Source organism: Girardinichthys multiradiatus, chromosome 12 (genome assembly GCF_021462225.1).
Source record: "Girardinichthys multiradiatus isolate DD_20200921_A chromosome 12, DD_fGirMul_XY1, whole genome shotgun sequence".
Lineage (NCBI taxonomy): Eukaryota > Metazoa > Chordata > Actinopteri > Cyprinodontiformes > Goodeidae > Girardinichthys > Girardinichthys multiradiatus.
In genome coordinates, this window is record NC_061805.1 from 6,141,387 (window position 1) to 6,164,249 (window position 22,863).

General features: G+C 42.4%; 1 protein-coding gene across 1 annotated transcript; it reads left to right on the top strand.

The window, feature by feature from the left end:
- Positions 1 to 2,787: 2,787 nt before the first annotated feature.
- Positions 2,788 to 22,270, top strand: mlec (malectin). Its single transcript, XM_047381501.1, has 6 exons — positions 2,788 to 3,070; positions 3,486 to 3,720; positions 8,673 to 8,851; positions 8,956 to 9,132; positions 14,797 to 14,854; positions 17,132 to 22,270. Exons 2-6 carry the CDS (start codon positions 3,519 to 3,521, stop codon positions 17,374 to 17,376), a joined length of 861 nt encoding a protein of 286 aa, XP_047237457.1. The 5' UTR covers positions 2,788 to 3,070; positions 3,486 to 3,518; the 3' UTR covers positions 17,377 to 22,270.
- The last annotated feature ends 593 nt before the right edge of the window (positions 22,271 to 22,863 follow it).

Sequence of the window (22,863 nt, forward strand, 5' to 3'; positions counted from 1 at the left end):
GGTGCCGTGTATCAGGATGACAATGCACCAATACACACAGCAAGACTGGTGAAAGATTGGTTTGATGAACATGAAAGTGAAGTTGAACACCTCCCATGGCCTGCACAGTCACCAGATCGAAATATTATTGAGCCACTTTGGGGTGTTTTGGAGGAGCGAGTCAGTAAACGTTTTCCTCCACCAGTATCACGTAGTGACCTGGCCACTATCCTGCAAGAAGAATGGCTTAAAATCCCTCTGACCACTCTGCAGGACTTGTATATGTCATTCCCAAGATGAATTGACGCAAAAGGAGGCCCTACACCATACTAATAAATTATTGTGGTCTAAAACCAGGTGTTTCAGTCTCATTGTCCAACCCCTGTATACAGGTCCTTCTCAAAATATTAGCATATTGTGATAAAGTTCATTATTTTCCATAATGTCATGATGAAAATTTAACATTCATATATTTTAGATTCATTGCACACTAACTGAAATATTTCAGGTCTTTTATTGTCTTAATACGGATGATTTTGGCATACAGCTCATGAAAACCCAAAATTCCTATCTCACAAAATTAGCATATCATTAAAAGGGTCTCTAAGCGAGCTATGAACCTAATCATCTGAATCAACGAGTTAACTCTAAACACCTGCAAAAGATTCCTGAGGCCTTTAAAACTCCCAGCCTGGTTCATCACTCAAAACCCCAATCATGGGTAAGACTGCCGACCTGACTGCTGTCCAGAAGGCCACTATTGACACCCTCAAGCAAGAGGGTAAGACACAGAAAGAAATTTCTGAACGAATAGGCTGTTCCCAGAGTGCTGTATCAAGGCACCTCAGTGGGAAGTCTGTGGGAAGGAAAAAGTGTGGCAGAAAACGCTGCACAACGAGAAGAGGTGACCGGACCCTGAGGAAGATTGTGGAGAAGGGCCGATTCCAGACCTTGGGGGACATGCGGAAGCAGTGGACTGAGTCTGGAGTAGAAACATCCAGAGCCACCGTGCACAGGCGTGTGCAGGAAATGGGCTACAGGTGCCGCATTCCCCAGACCTGGGCTACAGAGAAGCAGCACTGGACTGTTGCTCAGTGGTCCAAAGTATTTTTTTCGAATGAAAGCAAATTCTGCATGTTATTCGGAAATCAAGGTGCCAGAGTCTGGAGGAAGACTGGGGAGAAGGAAATGCCAAAATGCCAGAAGTCCAGTGTCAAGTACCCACAGTTAGTGATGGTCTGGGGTGCCGTGTCAGCTGCTGGTGTTGGTCCACTGTGTTTTATCAAGGGCAGGGTCAATGCAGCTAGCTATCAGGAGATTTTGGAGCAGTTCATGCTTCCATCTGCTGAAAAGCTTTATGGAGATGAAGATTTCATTTTTCAGCACGACCTGGCACCTGCTCACAGTGCCAAAACCACTGGTAAATGGTTTACTGACCATGGTATTACTGTGCTCAATTGGCCTGCCAACTCTCCTGACCTGAACCCCATAGAGAATCTGTGGGATATTGTGAAGAGAACGTTGAGAGACTCAAGACCCAACACTCTGGATGAGCTAAAGGCCGCTATCGAAGCATCCTGGGCCTCCATAAGACCTCAGCAGTGCCACAGGCTGATTGCCTCCATGCCACACCGCATTGAAGCAGTCATTTCTGCAAAAGGATTCCCGACCAAGTATTGAGTGCATAAATGTACATGATTATTTGAAGGTTGACGTTTTTTGTATTAAAAACACGTTTCTTTTATTGGTCGGATGAAATATGCTAATTTTGTGAGATAGGAATTTTGGGTTTTCATGAGCTGTATGCCAAAATCATCCGTATTAAGACAATAAAAGACCTGAAATATTTCAGTTAGTGTGCAATGAATCTAAAATATATGAATGTTAAATTTTCATCATTACATTATGGAAAATAATTAACTTTATCACAATATGCTAATATTTTGAGAAGGACCTGTATATGTATATATTAAAGTGTTAAAGTGCTTATCTATCCAGGCTGGCTTTTAGTAGTTATTCTTTACTTAGATTCTGTTTTTATTTATTTACATACTGCATATTTGATTGCATTGTTCTTTTGATTATTTTAGATTCTACCAAAAATATTTTTATCTTTCTAGCATTTGAATCTAAATCTGCGTTTACTATTTATGGCTCTTTTTAAGTGTGCACATAAATCTTTATATTTATTTCCGGTTTCCTCGCAACATGATCCCGTTCTTTTATCCTCTATAATTGTCTGTTTTGTTTTTTTTCCTTTTCTTTTTTGTGTACTTCTTTTACCCAGCGTGTTTTTATGTCTGTTTTATTAAACATATAATAAGAACAATAATAATATATTTTTAAGGATACATTGCTGGTTAAAAAATATCGCTGTTGCCACAGTAACTACATTCATTCATGTCTCTAGTAAAACCTCAAGTACAATCTGCGCGTTGCGTTGGACTCTCCTGATTGGACAACACTTGGAGCATACCATATTAGAAAAAAAAAGGAAGGGGCGTGGCATTTGAAGCACGGTAATATTTAGCTTCAGAAATACATTTTAGCAGAATATAAAAAGTGTTTACAGTTGGCATTTGCAAAGGACAGTCATTAATCCACGAGCACAATGTGCTAGAAAAGTAATGAAAATTCAAGCACCGAACGATGAACACTATAAATGTTCATTTTTAGCAGTTTCAGAGGAGTCTTTTTCCGTTTGTTTTGTTTCTTTTTTTTTTCTAATTATCCACATTAACATAGGTTTATGAAATATAAATTGCATTTGTTAGATGAGGAAGCTTTAACGGGAAGCTGTGATTCGGCACAGTGCCTGTCACTCACCGTTAATGGGAAACCTCAGGTTAGGTAGCGCTGGTGTTCCGCCTCCTTCAAACTGCCAGCTGCTGTAGTTAGCAGCAGCACGGTAAATGTTACTTTGAATATCCACTCATTGAATGAGAGTCAGGGGCAGGCTGTGGCCAGTAACTGCATACACACTAAGGTTACCTTCTAGTGCGGCTTGTAGACGCTTGGCAGCACCGTGCCAGCAGAAATACGGCTGATACACCCGGACAAAAGACTTTAGAGACGGTTGTGGAAGGGAAAGGTAAGAGACACTTGCATTTACGTTAGCCAGCCAGGCTCTCATTCACCAAGAATTTCTGGTTAGACAGGTAGGTTAGCTAGACTGTCAAGCTAACTAATCAATGTTACTCGCTGATTCTCTTTTCCATTAGTTAATACAGAGCCGACGCGTTATATAGGTGTCCAGTTAAGTTAGGGCACTAGTCCATACTGTATGCGTATAACTGTCATTTCCCACATCTTGGTGTTAGTGCTACTCAGTACTGTTAATATTAGCATAGTGGCTAACTTAAGGATATCTTGTTCCATGTCACTCAGACACGCTGGCTAGCTCCTTTCGCTGGCTAACCTTGTGTGGAGGGCTCCCTTCATTCGGTTTAAAGGCAGTTTTAGCTTTATACGAAAAGATACCGACGCAGGCTGTCTCTGTGACCCAGGAGCAGGGGGAAGACTGCGCGGCGTGTGAAGCAATGCAGCGGGTCACGGCGCAGCTCGTCGCCGGGCTGCTGGCAGCGGTGCTGTCTCTGCTGTCCGAGCAGAGCTGGGCGGACGGTGGGGGGCCCAGCCTCGCAGAGCGGGTTATCTGGGCTGTAAATGCCGGTGGAGACGCGCATGTAGATGTGCACGGTATTCATTTCAAGAAGGACCCACTGGAAGGGAAAATTGGTAAAGGTAAGTCTGCTTAATAGAAACGGGTGAGTTTGCAAATGAGCGTCTTGCTGGGACTTATTTATCAGGAACTGGAGATTCTAGAGCGACGTTAGAAGGAAGATGTTTCTTTGAATCGCTTACGTTTTTCAGCAGCGACATATGCATGGTGTGGCTTCCGCAAAAAGCTTCGAACTAATGAAGAGTCAGCATAGAGGGCTAGAGCCCCGCCCCTCTCAACAAGCAGAGGAAGCAGGTGATATGTTCAACACATGATAATATGACTGCAGAGCTGGGTGGGAATTAAACCATCAGTGCCAGATTTACAAAGATGGAGGTGTGGGCCGGGCTACACCAAGTTTGGTGCCCTCCCCACAAAACTTCATATCAGCTTCAAGATTTTTAGGCCTTATTTTAGGCAATATTTATGTACAAGGCCACAGGACCTTTACCCATGCCGCAGAAACCTTTTTCAGATAAATCAGTACTAACAAAGAACAATGCAGAGGGAAGCAGAAGAGAGGAAGCGATGATGAGACTGAGGGTAGGTCAGACCTGCCGAAATGACATGTATGTAACTGAGAGAAAAAACAATGATAAATAGAAGCGATATGGAGAAAACGGAAATGTGGAACATACAGTATGTTGTTGAACTGTGAAGTGTATACAACTGAAAGAGAGAGAGGTGGGACAACGATGGAGTTTATGAGTAGTAGGAACTGAAGGGAAATAGGAGAAAACCTGTGAAAATAGAAAAGCATTGTTCATATAACTACATAATACAAAACTTAAAAACAGTTTAATGGGTGGAAGTTGTGTATGTTACACTCATTTACAGTAGGTGGCGGTATGCACCTACAAGCCATTTGCAATCTGTCATAGAGAAGAAGAAGAAGGAGGAACCAGACTAGTTTCTTGAGGCCATTATTATGCCCCTGTGTTTCCACAAGGGCAAAAACAAATGACCAGGGTTAGAATTTACCTTGATAGCAGGTTACTAGGAACCTTTGGATGGAGTTTTGCTGAAGGAGAGTGCTAAGTATTCCAAACTGGTTGAAGTTTTATCAGTATTATCAGCTGCATCAATTCAAGTTAATCTGCAGCTCATATTGTCTGTTAAACCGTGACAGATTTTAAATAATTGACATCTACCTACTTCCATCTGTATAGAAAGATGGAGTAATGGTGTGTTCTCTATATACTCAGAAGGTAGATTTTCCAAGCTCTCTGTTGGGGAAAAAAAGAGAATTTATCTGACTTGCAAGCAGAAAACTGTCAGTTCAGGCCTTGCGTCATTCCCGGCTCAAAGCACCTACTTCTGAGACGATTAAAATCCAAAGTTAATCCTTTACTGAAAGTAATAGTTTAGTGCGGGCCCTCAGACTTCAGCTCTCAAGGCCAGGTGTCCTGCAATGTTTGGATGCATTCCTGGTCCCACACACCTCTATCAAGGGCTAAGTTGTCTCCTTAGCATCCAGTCAAGGTCTGCTAATGCTAATGAGTCAGGTCTGTTGAAGCAGAGACGTTGCAGGAACCCAGACCTGCAGAACTTGAGTTTGAGATCCCTGGTTTGTCTTTAAAGGGTTTCTGTTCTACTGCAATAAACACAACCACAACCCTCCTCGATCATTAACTGTTTATAAGTTAAAAAACAACATCCTGCTGCTTGTCTACATGGTTAATTCTTCTTCTAGACACATCTAATAGCCCTTAATTATTAAAAATCTGAGCATGCCACAAACTTTCTCTGACTTTAAAGTGATTATAATTCTGGCCCACAGTTTAAACACTAAAATGTTAGGACTAGACCTTCAGCCTTTAATCCCATCCACAGCTGTCTCTCTCCTTTTTAAAAGATGAAAGTCAACGTAGGTGAAATCTCGATAACATTTGTTGAAGGTTACTTCCTTCTATGACCTTCATAGTGACTTTATATAAGTTCGAAAGTGTTTTCACTGTTACAGAATCATAGATATGGTACCTTTTGTTACTTTCATTTTCACACCGGGACAATCGGTCCTGCAATCAGTTGTTGAAAGAGATACAGGTCCTTCTCAAAATATTAGCATATTGTGATAAAATTCATTATTTTCCAAAATGTCATGATGAAAATTTAACATTCATATATTTTAGATTCATTGCACACTAACTGAAATATTTCAGATCTTTTATTGTCTTAATATGGATGATTTTGGCATACAGCTCATGAAAACCCAAAATTCCTATCTCACAAAATTAGCATATCATTAAAAGGGTCTCTAAACGAGCTATGAACCTAATCATCTGAATCAACGAGTTAACTCTAAACACCTGCAAACGATTCCTGAGGCCTTTAAAACTCCCAGCCTGGTTCATCACTCAAAACCCCAATCATGGGTAAGACTGCCGACCTGACTGCTGTCCAGAAGGCCACTATTGACACCCTCAAGCAAGAGGGTAAGACACAGAAAGAAATTTCTGAACGAATAGGCTGTTCCCAGAGTGCTGTATCAAGGCACCTCAGTGGGAAGTCTGTGGGAAGGAAAAAGTGTGGCAGAAAACGCTGCACAACAAGAAGAGGTGACCGGACCCTGAGGAAGATTGTGGAGAAGGGCCGATTCCAGACCTTGGGGGACCTGCGGAAGCATTCGACTGAGTCTGGAGTAGAAACATCCAGAGCCACCGTGCACAGGCGTGTGCAGGAAATGGGCTACAGGTGCCGCATTCCCCAGGTCAAGCCACTTTTGAACCAGAAACAGCGGCAGAAGCGCCTGACCTGGGCTACAGAGAAGGAGCAATGGACTTTTGCTCAGTGGTCCAAAGTACTTTTTTCGGATGAAAGCAAATTCTGTATGTCATTTGGAAATCAAGGTGCCAGAGTCTGGAGGAAGACTGGGGAGAAGGAAATGCCAAAATGCCAGAAGTCCAGTGTCAAGTACCCACAGTCAGTGATGGTCTGGGGTGCCGTGTCAGCTGCTGGTGTTGGTCCACTGTGTTTTATCAAGGGCAGGGTCAATGCAGCTAGCTATCAGGAGATTTTGGAGCACTTCATGCTTCCATCTGCTGAAAAGCTTTATGGAGATGAAGATTTCATTTTTCAGCACGACCTGGCACCTGCTCACAGTGCCAAAACCACTGGTAAATGGTTTACTGACCATGGTATCACTGTGCTCAATTGGCCTCCCAACTCTCCTGACCTGAACCCCATAGAGAATCTGTGGGATATTGTGAAGAGAACGTTGAGAGACTCAAGACCCAACACTCTGGATGAGCTAAAGGCCGCTATCGAAGCATCCTGGGCCTCCATAAGACCTCAGCAGTGCCACAGGCTGATTGCCTCCATGCCACGCCGCATTGAAGCAGTCATTTCTGCAAAAGGATTCCCGACCAAGTATTGAGTGCATAACTGTACATGATTATTTGAAGGTTGACGTTTTTGTATTAAAAACACTTTTCTTTTATTGGTCGGATGAAATATGCTAATTTTGTGAGATAGGAATTTTGGGTTTTCATGAGCTGTATGCCAAAATCATCCGTATTAAGACAATAAAAGACCTGAAATATTTCAGTTAGTGTGCAATTAATCTAAAATATATAAATGTTAAATTTTCATCATGACATTATGGAAAATAATGAACTTTATCACAATATGCTAATATTTTGAGAAGGACCTGTATTGGTTAATGCCACTGCAGTGTGAGGAGTGAACACTGTCTGCACAGTTGATGGCCCTGTTGTGGGCTCCACAGTGGAAATGTTCACAAGGTAACAGGCAGGCTAAATGAAGGTTCCAAAGTGGGTAAAATGTATGAGTGTTATTATCAAAAGATCCTTTCTAAGAAGTTCCTAAACATGACATAATTTCTAGAGATGTCTCCATCCATACAAAAAGATTACCTAAAACATCATGGTAACTATGCCGGTTGTAATGTAGTCAATGAAACCCACCAGAGTAAAAGATCGATGCATGAAGCAAGTGCTTAAAGTCCAAGGTTGTTATATTAGACTTGATTGGGTTTCAGGGTTAGAGTTGTGTTTTCGAAGATCATTTTGTTTTCAGATAATTGTTTATTGGTGATCTAGATAAAACTGCCAAAATTTAAATAGGCATGTCACGAATGTTGAATCAGTTGTCTGTGGTAAAAATGTCTGATTGGGTCATTAAAATAAAACCATGTTTGATTTACCTAATGGTGATTAGCTTTTTTTTAATGGATCAACCAATTAGTTGTCTTCAAGTACCTATGTACAAACAAATCAACTAACATGAAATGTGAGCACATGCTTAATCAGGCACAAGGTGTGAATAATTGTTACAAACATCCTTTTCGGGTTGTTTTGACACCTGTTTAGGCCACAAAATGCAAAGACTAATCATCTTGATCTCTAGCAAATGGATGTTTTTGAAAACGGTGAATCTGTTTCTGAACCGACGGGTGTTTTCCTTGTCCTTGTTCCTACTGTTCAACAACCATTCACCTGCTACACACCTATAATGCTGTTCTACAATCAATTCACGGTTCTTTCAGGTGGAAATGAGTAAATTTGGCATCTGCTTTGGAGCCTTCACCTTTTGAAATAAATGAAACGGTGCTTTACTCAGCAAATAACAGGCTACAAACTATATGCCAACTTCAGCTCATAAGGAGAGCGATTTTCAGTGGCATCTAAAATCTCAACACAGGATTCTTTCACACTTCTTTTTAACGTGCTTTAAATATGTTAATACTAAACACCTCCCCACCTGGTCCAAGCCTTAACTGGGGTGTGTTTTCTACCTTTTAATTCTCATTGTGTCCCAGAGAGTCAGTTCTGGCTTTATTACGGACGCAGCCGCCTCGCATTGCATCAGTGAGGAAACACAGAGTGATAACTATTCACTGGGGTTTAGGGAAAAGGTCACTGATTGTGTAATGTGGTGTTTTGCTAGACATTAAACATTGTCCAGTATTGGTATGCAAGAGGTCTTGTAAGCCTGATGTTATTCTCCTCTGTAGCATCTGATTATGGGGTGCGTCTGCCAATTCTACGCTCCAGTCCTGAGGACCAGATTCTCTACCAGACAGAGCGCTACAATGAAGACACTTTCGGGTACGATGTCCCCATCCGTGACAATGGAGACTATATACTAGTCATGAAGTATGCAGAGGTTTACTTCGCACAGTCACAGCAAAAGGTATGGCAGTTTATTATTCAGACGTGCTGAAGTCAGGTTGTGTGTGTGTGTGTTGAGGTCTGAGGTTTGCTTATGTTGACTGATTGAAAACTGTGAATCTTTAGGTGTTTGATGTCCGCGTAAATGGCCACACAGTGGTGAAGGACCTGGACATCTTTGACCGAGTGGGCCACAGTACTGCTCATGATGAGATAGTGCCCTTCTCTATAAAAAAAGGCAAGCTGAGCGTGCAAGGAGAGGTGTCCACCTTCAACGGCAAGCTCACTGTGGAGTTTGTAAAGGTTAGAGGGGTTTATGTGTGTTTCTGTGAGAAGAGGGGATGTTTTTCTTTTACCAATGTTGGACAAATCCTTGTTAATTTATTAAATATGATTGATACGTTTCATCACTCTAATTAATTTTTCAGGTTTTGGTATTCTTAGACTTTTCATAAGTGTCATAAATTATCCTTAAAGTTTCCATTGCATTATATCTTTCATAAACGGTACATGTTAATTTCTACAATGCACAGCAGTCGCATTAACAGTCAGGCATGCTCGCTAGTAACGGCTTCATTTCACCTTTAACAAGCTGTTCATAGAAATATGACTGATCCTCTCAACCTAATGGTTGCACTACATAAGCATTAATGTCCTTGGTTTTTTAGATGTTTTTACCTGCACCATCTTGTATTGTTGTTTTTTTTTATTATTATTTAAAGCCTTGAACCAAAAAAAGAGACTAAAGTACCTGACATTGTTTTAGCAGCAATGGAAACTTTTACTTTCTATTTCACTTCATTTCAGTGGTTTTTGCCGCTTCCGTTACCTAATATTCATTATATTCCATTTCATTTGCTTATAAAAACACTGTTAAAACTAAAAAAAAACGGCAGCCTTATTGATAAACCCTAAAATGTTTTTATGAAGGTGTATCATCAGAGCTTAACCTGTGGATTTGTGTCTTGAAGTGAAAGATCTGATTAACCTCATGTTTACAACAACTGTTAACCTTCAGAAACCTCAGGTTTAAGATGGATTTTTTTAGGAACAAAATAATAAAATCCTTTGGTAAATTTAGATTTTGTATATTCCACTGGACAAGTATTCCCATTCAATATTTTCTGGAAATAAGTATGTATATGCAGTCTATACACCAGAACAAACCTGTGCTAGACCTGAATTTATGGCAAAAGTTTTACAACCACGGAGGTGGAGGGGTCAATGATTTGGGCTTCCTCTGTGGTTACATGTTTGAACTGTCTCCCAAAGTTTTGTAAACCAGAATCGATGTCTGTCCAAATGCTTAAGTTTGGATGAATGTCAGTGATCCCACCGGTAACAGCACATCTACAACAGAATAAATAAACACTCAAGGTGTTGCAATGATTCTTTATTCAGAGAATTTAAAAGTCGTGATTCTGTAAACCAAAGACTGTAGATCAGCAACTATTTTCTTTTATTGTTTTCAGAATATTTTGAATAGTTTTTATTTTAACATCATAGATCTGTAAGAATTTAGTCTGTCTCAAAATTAGTCTGATGTTAGCCACAGACTGAGTATCTGTATGAAACCACCTCTGATGATGATGATGCCTGTTGAGGTGTATAACTGCTTTAAAATCCTAAATAAGTCTCCTGTTTATAAAAAGGCTCAGTAATTCTGCACCACACTGCATTTGTGCAAGATGACTTTAAAATAGAAGATGCATGGACAACATTTATTTAAAGCAAACTTCACTATTTGCCCTCAAAAAAATAAAGGGAACACTTAAATAACACATCCTAGATCTGAAAGAATGAAATATTCTCATTGAATACTTTGTTCTGTACAAAGCTGAATGTGCTGACAACGAAATCACACAAAAATCATCAATGGAAATAAAATGTATTAACCAATGGAGGCCTGGATTTGGAGTCACCCACAAAATTAAAGTTGAAAAACACACTAGAGGCTGATCCAACTTTGATGTAATGTCCTTAAAACAAGTCAAAATGAGGCTCAGTATTGTGTGTTGCCTCCACGTGTCTGTATGACCTCCCTACAATGCCCGGGCATGCTCCTGATGAGACAGCGGATGGTCTCCTGAGGGATCTCCTCCCAGACCTGGACTAAAGCATCCGCCAACTCCTGGACAGTCTGTGGTGCAATGTGACGTTGGTGGATGGAACGAGACATGATGTCCCAGATGTGCTCAATCGAATTCAGGTCTGGGGAACAGGCGGGCCAGTCCATAGCTTCAATGTCTTCATCTTGCAGGAACTGCTGACACACTCCAGCCACATGAGGTCTAGCATTGTCCTGCATTAGGAGGAACCCAGGGCCAACCGCACCAGCATATGATCTCACAAGGGGTCTGAGGATCTCATCTCGGTACCTAATGGTAGTCAGGCTACCTCTGGCGAGCACGTGAAGGGCCATGCGGTCCTCCTCCACGTTTCCTGGTAGCGCCTCCAGGCTCTGGACACTACGCTGACAAACACAGCAAACTTTCTTGCCACAGCTCGCATTGATGTGCCATCCTGGATGAGCTGCACTACCTGAGCCACTTGTGTGGGTTGTAGAGTCCGTCTCATGCTACCATGAGTGTGAAAGCACCACCAACATTCAAAAGTGACCAAAACATCAGCCAGAAAGCATAGGTACTGAGAAGTGGTCTGTGGTCCCCACCTGCAGAACCACTCCTTTATTGAGTGTGTCTTGCTAATCGCCAAAGATTTCCCCGTGTTCTGTTCCATTTGCACAACATGTGAAATTGATTGTCAATCAGTGTTGCTTCCTAAGTGGACAGTTTGATTTCACAGAAGTTTGATTTACTTGGAGTTATATTGTGTTGCTTAAGTGTTCCCTTTATTTTTTTGAGTAGTGTGTATAAACACACAGTCGGGAGAACAAGTATTTAATACACTGCCGATTTTGCAGGTTTTCCACTTGCAAATCATGTAGAAGTGTGTGCAGACCCCCTTCCCCACCGTTTTTCTTTTTAAATGCACACTACAACAACACGCATCAACACCACATTTGAGCTGGCGGAGGCAGGCTTGGGGTCTTTTCACACCCCCGTTCGCTATTTCCCATCTGTGGTCGGAAGTCGGGAGAGGGAATGGGCCCTCTAGTTGGGTCTTAGCTGGGGTTGGGGGTCGGGTCTTGGGGATTGTCTGGTGCTGGGCGTTTTGGCTCTCTCGGGATCGCTTGGGTTCCCTTGGATCTCGGCCCCTGGCTTTTGGGCCCTGGTCTGCCGGCTGGGGGGGGGTGCCGGGCTCCGGCAGGGGGGTTTTGGCTGGCGTTTATTGGGATGTGGCCCCGCTTTGATGGAGGGGCTGGCCAGCTGGACTGCTTCATGGCCATGTGGGGGTGCGGGTGGCCGGCGGGCTGGGGCGCCCCCGGGATAGCTGGCGGGTTGTGCTTGGCCTGGAGTGGTTGGCATGCATGGCCCAGGTCCCTGGCTGGTGCATGTATCCCTCTCGTGGACTGGTGGGCTGGGGCTGCTGGCACTGTCTGGGGGGGTTGGGCGGGGTTGAAGGTTTGCTGCTCTGCTGGTTGTCTTGTCTGAGGGGGGATCGGGGCGGTGGACTGGGGTGTGGCGAGGAGGGGCTGCGGTCTGTGGGGTGGAGTGGTTGTGTCCACTTCTAGGGCGTAGGGTCACTGGCATTTGGATCGGCTGGGCGGCGATGGTGGAGCTGAGCTGGATAGTGTTTCTCCCTGGGCGGTCGTTGCAGTGGCAGTGATGTAGTGTTTTTTGTTGCTGAGGGGGGTGGGGTGGGGTCACTGGCCCTGGGTGCCTGCCGCTGGCCGGGGACCTCTTGGTGGATGAGTTTGTCCCATCATGGTGTGGGGTCGGGGGTCCGGTTGTGGGTGCGGTGCTGGGTGGTGTCTGCCTTGTTGCGCCAGTGGGCGGGGGTGGCATTGCGCAGGGCCCTTGCCTTGCCGTTGCGGCACGCTGTGTGGTGGGGGAGCGGGGTGCGGCGGGGGTTCTTAGAGCGGGGCTGTGTGTGGAGCTTGCGCTGTGTGGGTGTGGCTTCATCGGCTTCTCGGCCACGGAGTTTACCTGTGGGGTAGTGCCCCTGTGGGGGTGGGGATTTGTGGCGTTTGGGTTCGGGGGGATGTGTTCGATATCGGTGTCCTTGTTGGGGGTGGCCCTGTGGGGAGGTTCTTGTTAGGGTTCACTGGGGGTGGGAGACTCATGGGGTTGGGATCGGAGCTCGTTGGGGGGTCGGGACTTCTCCGTCCTGGGGCGGCTCCGGTTGGCGGGTTGCTTTGGGCCATGTGGACCCCTCTTTTGTACATAGCCCCCTCTCCGGAGGTGAATGGGGGTTGTTGGGGACTGGGTTCGGGGCTGGAGCTGGGCCGGGGTCACCCGGGTCTGGGCAGTACCGGCGCTGTCTGCCTGCCTCTGCCCCAGGAGGGAAGGGGACCACCTCCTGGGTCCGGGAGCTGTTTGCCCCGAGGGGGTACCGGTGCCTGGACCTGGGAATATAGAGTATGCATGGGGAATGTGAGTGAGTGTATGACGTCCATGGTTGTTTATCCTTACGTTGGGTGTGAGTAATTTTATGTGTATGCATGAGGGTGGGAGTGAGTGATTGTAACTGTGTGCCTGTTTTTTTGTTTTTTTTTGTTGTTTTTTTGTGACAGGTTGGGTCTTGAACTGCTCCCTCTCCTGGATCAGCTTCCTCCCCGCCACACCGCCTGCCGGTGGTTGGAGTCTCTGCCCGCTGGTGTATTTGTGGTTCTCGGTGTCTGGGGCCGGGTGCTTTGGTGTGTGCTGACTCACTCCCGGTGGCTGCTTGCCGGGGCCTGGCCCCCTGGGCTCTGTCGGGCCTCTGCTTGGGGGGTGGTGTGTCCTGGGGTCTTGGGCCTCTGGCTGGATCTGCTCGGGCGTGGACGGCTGCCGGGGAGGCCTGCGGGCTCGTCGCTGCGGCTCCCTGGGGCTTCTGCACTGTCGCTGCTGGGTGGTTCCCCTGGGACTCTCCACTACTCTTCTCTGGAGGGGTTGCAGTAGTCCCGGCGGTGGTTCTCCTGGGGTTCCTGTGCTTTGGAGGGCCTTTAAATGTCTGTGGCTCGGATCAATTCAGTGTCTGTCCAGGGACCATGGGGCAGGCCTGTGGGTCCTCACACTCGCTATTGCATATTTTTGTGGAGAAACCTTGTATACAGGAGCGCGTCCACACCCATACTCACAGGTGTTAAGCTTCAGGTGTTGACACATACACAGATGTTCTATTTTGGGCTGCACCTCTCACTAAGTACATTTTACATTCAGAATTACCGTGTACTATTTTGTTAAAAAAAAGCTGCAGGTGTATAAGCAAGCAGGGTGTAATCTTGTATTCTCTTTATCCTTCTTTCTCTCCTCCACTCTTTCCTCCTTTTCTCCCCTTTTTCCCCCATCTCTCTCTTTTTTGAGCTTCTTTTTTCCTTTTCATTTCAGTCTCCATGTCTGTAACAATTGAAATATTCCCAAATAAGTTTATAATAAAGTTTATTTTATAAATATCAAGCAGAGCTTTAAAGCATTAGCTATAATGCTCTACTTGTGAAAGTAAATCTGTTGGGCAATTTCTTGGCACTCAGACAACAATTCTGAGCGATACTCTGCCGGACAGGACACAGTAAAAAAAAAAAAAAAGAAAAATAATAATGGCCTTGTGTGGATAAATGGTAGTTTTGTACCTTACTTTATTTGTAAACTGAAATATTTGTAAAATAAATTAATTATACAGTAGAAAGAAAATAAATAAATAAAAGATCAACTATTTTTAGGGTTATCACGGCAAAAAAAAAAGATGTTCTTTGTTCATGAGTTCACTATGGTTAAGGATTCTGTTTTTTTATCTTAAATTTCACGGTGAGTTGAAATTAGACAAAAGGTTATAATCTTGAGCATCGTAGCATGACGCCCACTTTCCCTGTTCAAAACCTACGTTGCACCATGTACTGTTTGACCTCTCTGCTTTGTGTTTCAGGGTTATTATGACAACCCCAAGGTCTGTGCCCTCTATGTAATGAAGGGGACTTTAGAAGGTGAGCCGTACGATTCCAAAGCTACCCTTAGGTTTTTGTACTTGAACTAAATATATCAAATATGAGGACTGAAACATGGTTGGATTAGAGTGGCTTAGAAAAGTATTCATACCCCTTGATTTGAATTGAATGTTTTCAACCACAAACCGCAATGTGTTTTGGGGGAATTTTGTGTGATAGAACAACACAAAGTTGTGAATAACTGTAAAGTGGATGGAAAATGGTAAACAATGCCGAACTTCACCTTCCAGCAGGAAAATAACCCTGAACATGCAGTTACAGCTGCAATGACAGGGCTTGGATTAAAATCATTCTTGTTCTAGACAGGGCAGGGTAGTATGGGCGAGAAATTCAGCCTTTAGATGTGGCCATACTGCAAAGAAAAATGCAACTGTGATTGCAGCAAAAGGTGGTTCTACAAAATACTGAAGCTATTAAAAAAACATGTTGTTTTCCTTTGACTTCACAATAATGCACAACCTTTCCTTAGTCTTTGCATCACATAAAATGTAGATAAAATGAGTTGAAGTTTGCGGTTACAATGTGAATTGGGTATGAATACTTCTGCAAGGCAATTTATTTCCACTTAACACAGTTTAGTTTATCACATACAGGTCCTTCTCAAAATATTAGCATATTGTGATAAAGTTCATTATTTTCCATAATGTCATGATGAAAATTTAACATTCATATATTTTAGATTCATTGCACACTAACTGAAATATTTCACGTCTTTTATTGTCTTAATACGGATGATTTTGGCATACAGCTCATGAAAACCCAAAATTCCTATCTCACAAAATTAGCATATCATTAAAAGGGTCTCTAAACGAGCTATGAACCTAATCATCTGAATCAACGAGTTAACTCTAAACACCTGCAAAAGATTCCTGAGGCCTTTAAAACTCCCAGCCTGGTTCATCACTCAAAACCCCAATCATGGGTAAGACTGCCGACCTGACTGCTGTCCAGAAGGCTACTATTGACACCCTCAAGCAAGAGGGTAAGACACAGAAAGAAATTTCTGAACGAATAGGCTGTTCCCAGAGTGCTGTATCAAGGCACCTCAGTGGGAAGTCTGTGGGAAGGAAAAAGTGTGGCAGAAAACGCTGCACAACAAGAAGAGGTGACCGGACCCTGAGGAAGATTGTGGAGAAGGGCCGATTCCAGACCTTGGGGGACCTGCGGAAGCAGTGGACTGAGTCCGGAGTAGAAACATCCAGAGCCACCGTGCACAGGCGTGTGCAGGAAATGGGCTACAGGTGCCGCATTCCCCAGGTCAAGCCACTTTTGAACCAGAAACAGCGGCAGAAGCGCCTGACCTGGGCTACAGAGAAGGAGCACTGGACTGTTGCTCAGTGGTCCAAAGTACTTTTTTCAGATGAAAGCAAATTCTGCATGTCATTCGGAAATCAAGGTGCCAGAGTCTGGAGGAAGACTGGGGAGAAGGAAATGCCAAAATGCCAGAAGTCCAGTGTCAAGTACCCACAGTCATTGATGGTCTGGGGTGCCGTGTCAGCTGCTGGTGTTGGTCCACTGTGTTTTATCAAGGGCAGGGTCAATGCAGCTAGCTATCAGGAGATTTTGGAGCACTTCATGCTTCCATCTGCTGAAAAGCTTTATGGAGATGAAGATTTCATTTTTCAGCACGACCTGGCACCTGCTCACAGTGCCAAAACCACTGGTAAATGGTTTACTGACCATGGTATCACTGTGCTCAATTGGCCTGCCAACTCTCCTGACCTGAACCCCATAGAGAATCTGTGGGATATTGTGAAGAGAACGTTGAGAGACTCAAGACCCAACACTCTGGATGAGCTAAAGGCCGCTATCGAAGGATCCTGGGCCTCCATAAGACCTCAGCAGTGCCACAGGCTGATTGCCTCCACGCCACGCCGCATTGAAGCAGTCATTTCTGCAAAAGGATTCCCGACCAAGTATTGAGTGCATAACTGTACATGATTATTTGAAGGCTGACGTTTTTTGTATTAAAAACACGTTTCTTTTATTGGTCGGATGAAATATGCTAATTTTGTGAGATAGGAATTTTGGGTTTTCATGAGCTGTATGCCAAAATCATCCGTATTAAGACAATAAAAGACCTGAAATATTTCAGTTAGTGTGCAATGAATCTAAAATATATGAATGTTAAATTTTCATCATTACATTATAGAAAATAATGAACTTTATCACAATATGCTAATATTTTGAGAAGGACCTGTATGTACAAACCTGATTCATGTGGTTTTTAACTAGTATCTCCTTTGTACCTAAAAGATGTACCAAAGCTTCAGCCTCACCCTGGCCTGGAGAAGCATGAAGACGATGAGGAAGAAGAGGAGGAAAGTGAAGTAGGCGAGGAAGGTGGGAAGAAAAAGGTCCAGCCAGGTTCAAAGTACAGGGTCCAGTCAGGCCCCCGAACACCAAACCCCTACGCAGCAGACAACAGCAGCCTAATGTTCCCCATCCTGGTTGCGTTTGGAGTCTTCATCCCGACGCTGTTCTGCCTCTGCCGGCTGTGAGCTGAAACTAACAGAGGGAGACACCAGCAGGCAAGAATGTGGGATATTGATGAAGAGAGAGAGAAGGGGAGAAAGGAGGAGAGGAGGTTAAGATGACAACAGCAGCACAGGTATAGGCATACACACAGGAGGGAGAGCCAAAGGCTTGGGGAAAATCACGACGGAGGACAAAAAGAGACAAGTTATCGGAAAGCCACTGCCAGACGACGCAAACGCTGCTCTATTAAGAAAAGGAGATGTTGGAAGTGTATTCTGCACGCTTCTTCGAATGTGTTTCGCATCCACCTCTGCTGACACTATTTTGAACAATCTTAGTCATTTCCATTTAAAAAGCTGGGCAGGATTTACAGAAGCCAGCCTTCATGCAGGAAGCCACATTTCTGCAGCTCAGAAATGCTCAGGAGTGACCGGTCTGGGCCAATTTTCTAAACTAAACACATTTGTTTTTGTATGAGGTGTAGCACGGAAGCACACTCTCTCAAACTCCTGAAAATGGTGCTGCTTAGAAATTGGATATCTAGAATAGAAAGTGTGAATGAGATGGTCTCTTTGAGAGGCTTCTGGTCCTCTACTTTGAAACGTTTGTTTTTGTTCAGATCTAGCTGGCCTTCTGTTGACATGCCGTCATCTACCTGCCATAAGATGCTGAAAGATGGAAGACATTACGCTTGAACCAGCTCTGTAGCTGGCACTTCATTTGCTGTCTGAGTCTGCTTGCCTTCACGTAAACGTAGGCTGGATTTCACAAGTCTGTTAAAACACATAAAAACATCTTTGGATTTTTCCCACCCTATTCTGATCCATAGTTGTTTGAAATATCCAACCGGGATAATGATTTTCCATTTGATTTCCATTTGATATCCACTCCAAACGGGGATCCATCAAGTCATCATGTGGAACCTTTTAGAAACTATTTGTATTTACTCAAAGGCAAAGTTTATGTGTGAAATGCTGAAGCGGGAGAAAGGATTGTACAGGTGCATCTCAATAAATTAGAATTCATAGAAAACGATATGTAGTTCAGCAATTCAGTTCAAAAAGTGAAACTCGTATAGATTCCTCACACACAGTGCTTTATTTTAAATCATTTTTACTTAATACATGTCTCACAGCATATTAAAAACCCCAAATTCTATTTCAATATCACATTAGATCGATAAAACCATATTTAATACAGTGATGCTGGCCTACTGAAAAATATGTCCACTGTGCAGAATATGCATAAATACTTAGTTTGGTCTCTTTTTGCATAAATTACTGCATTATTGCAGCAGGGCATGGAGGCGATCAGCCTGTTGCTCTGCTGGGGTGTTATCGAAGCCCAGGTTGCTTTAATAGCGAGATTCAGCCCATCTGCATTGTTAGGTCTAGTGTCTCTAATCCACTTCTTGACATTAGTACATCAATTCTCTACAAGACTTGGATCAGGCCAGTTTTCTAGCCAATCAAACACAGGTTACTTTTGGCCGTGTGTGCTGGTGTCTGGTTCTGTTAGAAAATCACATCGGCATCTCTATAAAGCTTCTCAACAAAGGTAAGCATGAAGTGGCCTAAAATGTGCTGTTAGATGATTCGTGGACGTTGGACTTCATTTAATAAAAATAAAAACCAAACTTGGACCAACACCAGCAGATGAAATGGCTCCCCTAATCATCATCGACTGTGGAAATGTGCAACTCTTCAAGCCACAAGCATTGTGGCTCTTGAAGCATCGACAGTCAAGTCATTGTGAATCCCCTCAAAACTCTTGAACTGTCGTTGCTTCACACTACTGTCAAAGATGTGGTCATCAGTGCTGCTTGTCTCTCTTTCTACCATACTTTTTCCTTCTACGCAACTTTCCATTAATGTTTGGATTCAACAAATTTTTTAGCTATGTTATTTGGAGTGACCACCCTTCACGTTTGTGTAGGCCAAAATGAGCCCATTAAAAGGCTTTTTTTAATTGTCCTTATGTAATGTTTTAAATTCTGAGGAAATTTAATATTGGGGTTTTCCTTAGCTGTTAACCAGAGATGTCAAAATAACAGAAACTTGAAATGTATCACTATATGATGAATCTATATAAACGCTTTTTTTTTTTTTTTTAATTGCCCTGATTAGATAAATAAAACTTTTTGATTACTTCTATTTATTGAGATGTACCTGTACAACTTTATTTAGTGTTTGGTTTTCTTTAATTCATACTTTCATTTGCATGCCTGCCTTTTTGTTTCACCAAAGAGTGTCTGTTTTATTCTTCTTTAGCAAATAGAGAAACTGGCCTGATTAATTTCAACGAGTTGAACAATCAGCTTAAAGAATGCTCTTCATCCAAAACAGCAAATTAAGCAGAGTTGGACATTTTTCCAACATCTTCAAGATGCAGATTTAACTTGTTTTATATTTTTTTTCCATTTAAAGCAGAGTATTCTGTGTGCCATGAACCCGTCCCTCCATCGTAATCTCCACGTTAGTGTTTTGTAAAATTAATGATTAGAATCTGTGCCAATCAATGCATGTGTTTCATACATCCTTTAGGTTTCCTTGTTTGCACCGCAAATCTGTACATCTGCATTCAAATGTAAGAAAGCACAACAAAAGGAAATATGTTTACCAACTGCTCCACATTCACTTTTTAATTCTCCCCATGCTTCCCTTTGGCCTTTTCAAGCTATGTTGTCTTAAATATTTGTCTCATGGGCTCCGCCATTTCTTTCCAGGATGGATTTGTTATGAAAGTCCACCTTGATTAGTCTTAGTTTACGGATGTCTGTTGGCTCCATCTCCCCATGTTGAATGAAACACACCGTTTCCCAGTTTTTCGTTGAGTCCCTGTTGTTTATGGATCCAGTTACCTCCCTTAAGTGCTTTGCTCTTACTCCAAGGATGACTTAGAAACTTTGCTTGTTTCACGAACGCGTCTTAAATTCCCTTCGCTTCGTTTTCCACCTTCCCTCTGCTGTAATGACGTTAATATTACTTAGGAAGGAAAATATTTCAGATGTTAGGGATCCTTTCGTCAGTCAGCGATTCTCCTTTTTTTGTGGATGCATTTTTCAAGACGTTTGTGCCATAAACTGTTCAGTCGTTTGCAGTTCTGCCTTTGTTGTTTTCACTGAAATCAGAAGCACCTTTCTGTCTTCTGTAAAGATGCCAGGCGTTTGATTAATTCAGCACCAAAGGCACTATCGCCCTACTTCTGTTGGTCAACGCAGTCGCGTGTGTATATATATACGGTACAGAAACCAGTTTTTTTTCTCATCGTTTTTGGGGTTTCTTTCAGGTTGTAGCCAAGGTGTTCAGGGGTTTAAATTTGTGGCCTTTCTTTCTGGGGAGCAGTCGTTGTTGGTACATGGTATAATAGGACAAAATGACAAAAAGCCACATTAACTGGCTGTTAGAGAGAAAAATAATGATAATGTTGCCTCTTTGATTTCATTATATATAATTTAAATCAGAGCAGGGCTGACCTGGAGATGTTTTATGTTCTACCTGGATTTGTTTGATTTCTTTTTCCTCCTCAGGATCTGTTTTGAGTTTGTGAAACATATTTTATTGGTGTGACATTTTGCACTGCCTTGTTTTTTTTTTTTTTTTTTTTTTTTTTTTTTTTTTTGTTGCCTTGAATTATTGAATACATTGTGCTTTACCATCATTCGCCTTGATCTTGCTCTTTTATTAGTTATAGAAGAACATTCTGGCTGCTTCGTTGAACAGTTTTCAGGGATTCTCATTCCACATAATGGCTCTTATTAAGAAGCAGATCAGCAGAAATATTACATCTAAAGACTCACTGACCTCAATTTTACTAGGAGCAAAGCCAGCCGAAACAAATCCATCCCCCTCTGATTTTCAGGACCTGTTTGTCCATCTCACAGCTGAATGAACTAGACTGGAGTTGTTTTTTTTCTTGCCACACAAGAACCAAAGAAATGCCATCAGCCCATCTAATTTCTTTTTTACAGTCACCTATGATTATTGTCCATTAGAGATGCACTGATCTTGTTTTTCCACGTCGATACTGATTTCCAAATTTTCTGTGAGGTCTGACCAGCCAGTCACAATTTTGACTGATTTCTAATTTTTTTTTATTTTGTTTTCTAAGGACTGAACCACATAAGAGGAAAAAAGTGACTCAAACAGAAAATTATTAAAAACTACAGAATTGCCATTATTTATGCATCAAAGCATAGGACCATAACCTTTATTTGAGTTTTATTAGACTTAAAAGGGTGGCATCAAAGTGCATGCTGTTGATGCATTTATAGACTGAAAATAGTGGGAGCTACTGGTTTTGATGCTTTTATACACCGAAAATAGTGGGAGCTACTGGTTTTGATGCATTTAATTAATGAGGGGAAATCAGATTTTTTTTCGGATCAGGGAAAAGTTAGATTCAGATCCCTGTTGGATGAATCGGTGCGTCTCTATTTAAATAATTTTTTTCCTTTCATCCTTTGTTCCACACCTGGAAAAAAACGTCCTCAGATTTAACCCTATTTCTCTTCCACAAAGACTTAAAAAGATCCAGAGGAACAGTTATTAATAACAAAAATGTTTCCTGGCATTTCTGCTCTTAACCCCCACCCATCTACCCCCAGAGTGCTGAATGAATTGGATTCATCTGCAGCGAGACACAGCTGAGAAGCAGAACAACTGGCTCATCAGCCGCCTACATACAATCAGCAAGGTCTGCTGCCAGTTGTGTGCGAGAATGAGTTTGTTTGCTTTACGCATCGTGTCATACTGTAGATACACGTGTTGGATAAATGTCGGAGGCGGCAGGTTGACTGGGAAATATTTGTAAGAACGCTGATCTTGTGATGCAGATGTGGCATATTTCAAGATGCAAGATGGGAAAATTGCTGATTTATGGTGTATCTTTTTAATAAATGTGCTATTTTTATCAGAATGTGGTTCAAACATTTTTGGCCTCCAGCAAGTTGCTTTTCATTACCGGTTAATGCTGAATACATTTATTTTAGCAGAGTAACTGTAAAGCTAGCAAAGTTCATCATAGAACATGTTGCATCTCTCTTTCTCTCTCTCTCTCTCTCTCTCTGTCTGTCTGTCTGTCTGTGTTTTCAGGTGGTCTCAGCACCTTTTTCCACCAGCACATATATTAAATGTACAGCACAGCTGAACTGAACCACATCGTGTACAGACGCATCTCAATTCAAGATATATCAGTAATTCATTGCAAAAAGGGAAAATCATAGTAAAAACCACACTATTTCTGATCATTTGATTACTGTAGCTTACATTTCATAGAATCCCATAATCCAAGGTTTCAGTTAGAATTTTACCTAAATAAAAGGGATGTTTAATACAAAAATGTTAGCCTAATGAAAAGTAAATGTTTTACATTATCCATGATCATCAAACTGAAAGGAAATAAAATTAAATATTACTGTGTGTAATGAATATACTCAAGTTTAACTAAACAATTACTGAAATGAATGTTTTTTTTATCATATTGCAACATATGGAGATGCAATTGTACTC

Excerpts from the sequence above, each read along its gene's own strand:
- mlec (XM_047381501.1), top strand. The coding sequence starts at position 3,519 with ATGCAGCGGGTCACGGCGCAGCTCGTCGCCGGGCTGCTGGCAGCGGTG. Across the intron at positions 8,852-8,955 it reads TCGCACAGTCACAGCAAAAG|GTGTTTGATGTCCGCGTAAA; the intron begins GTATGGCAGTTT and ends GTGAATCTTTAG. Across the intron at positions 14,855-17,131 it reads AATGAAGGGGACTTTAGAAG|ATGTACCAAAGCTTCAGCCT; the intron begins GTGAGCCGTACG and ends TGTACCTAAAAG.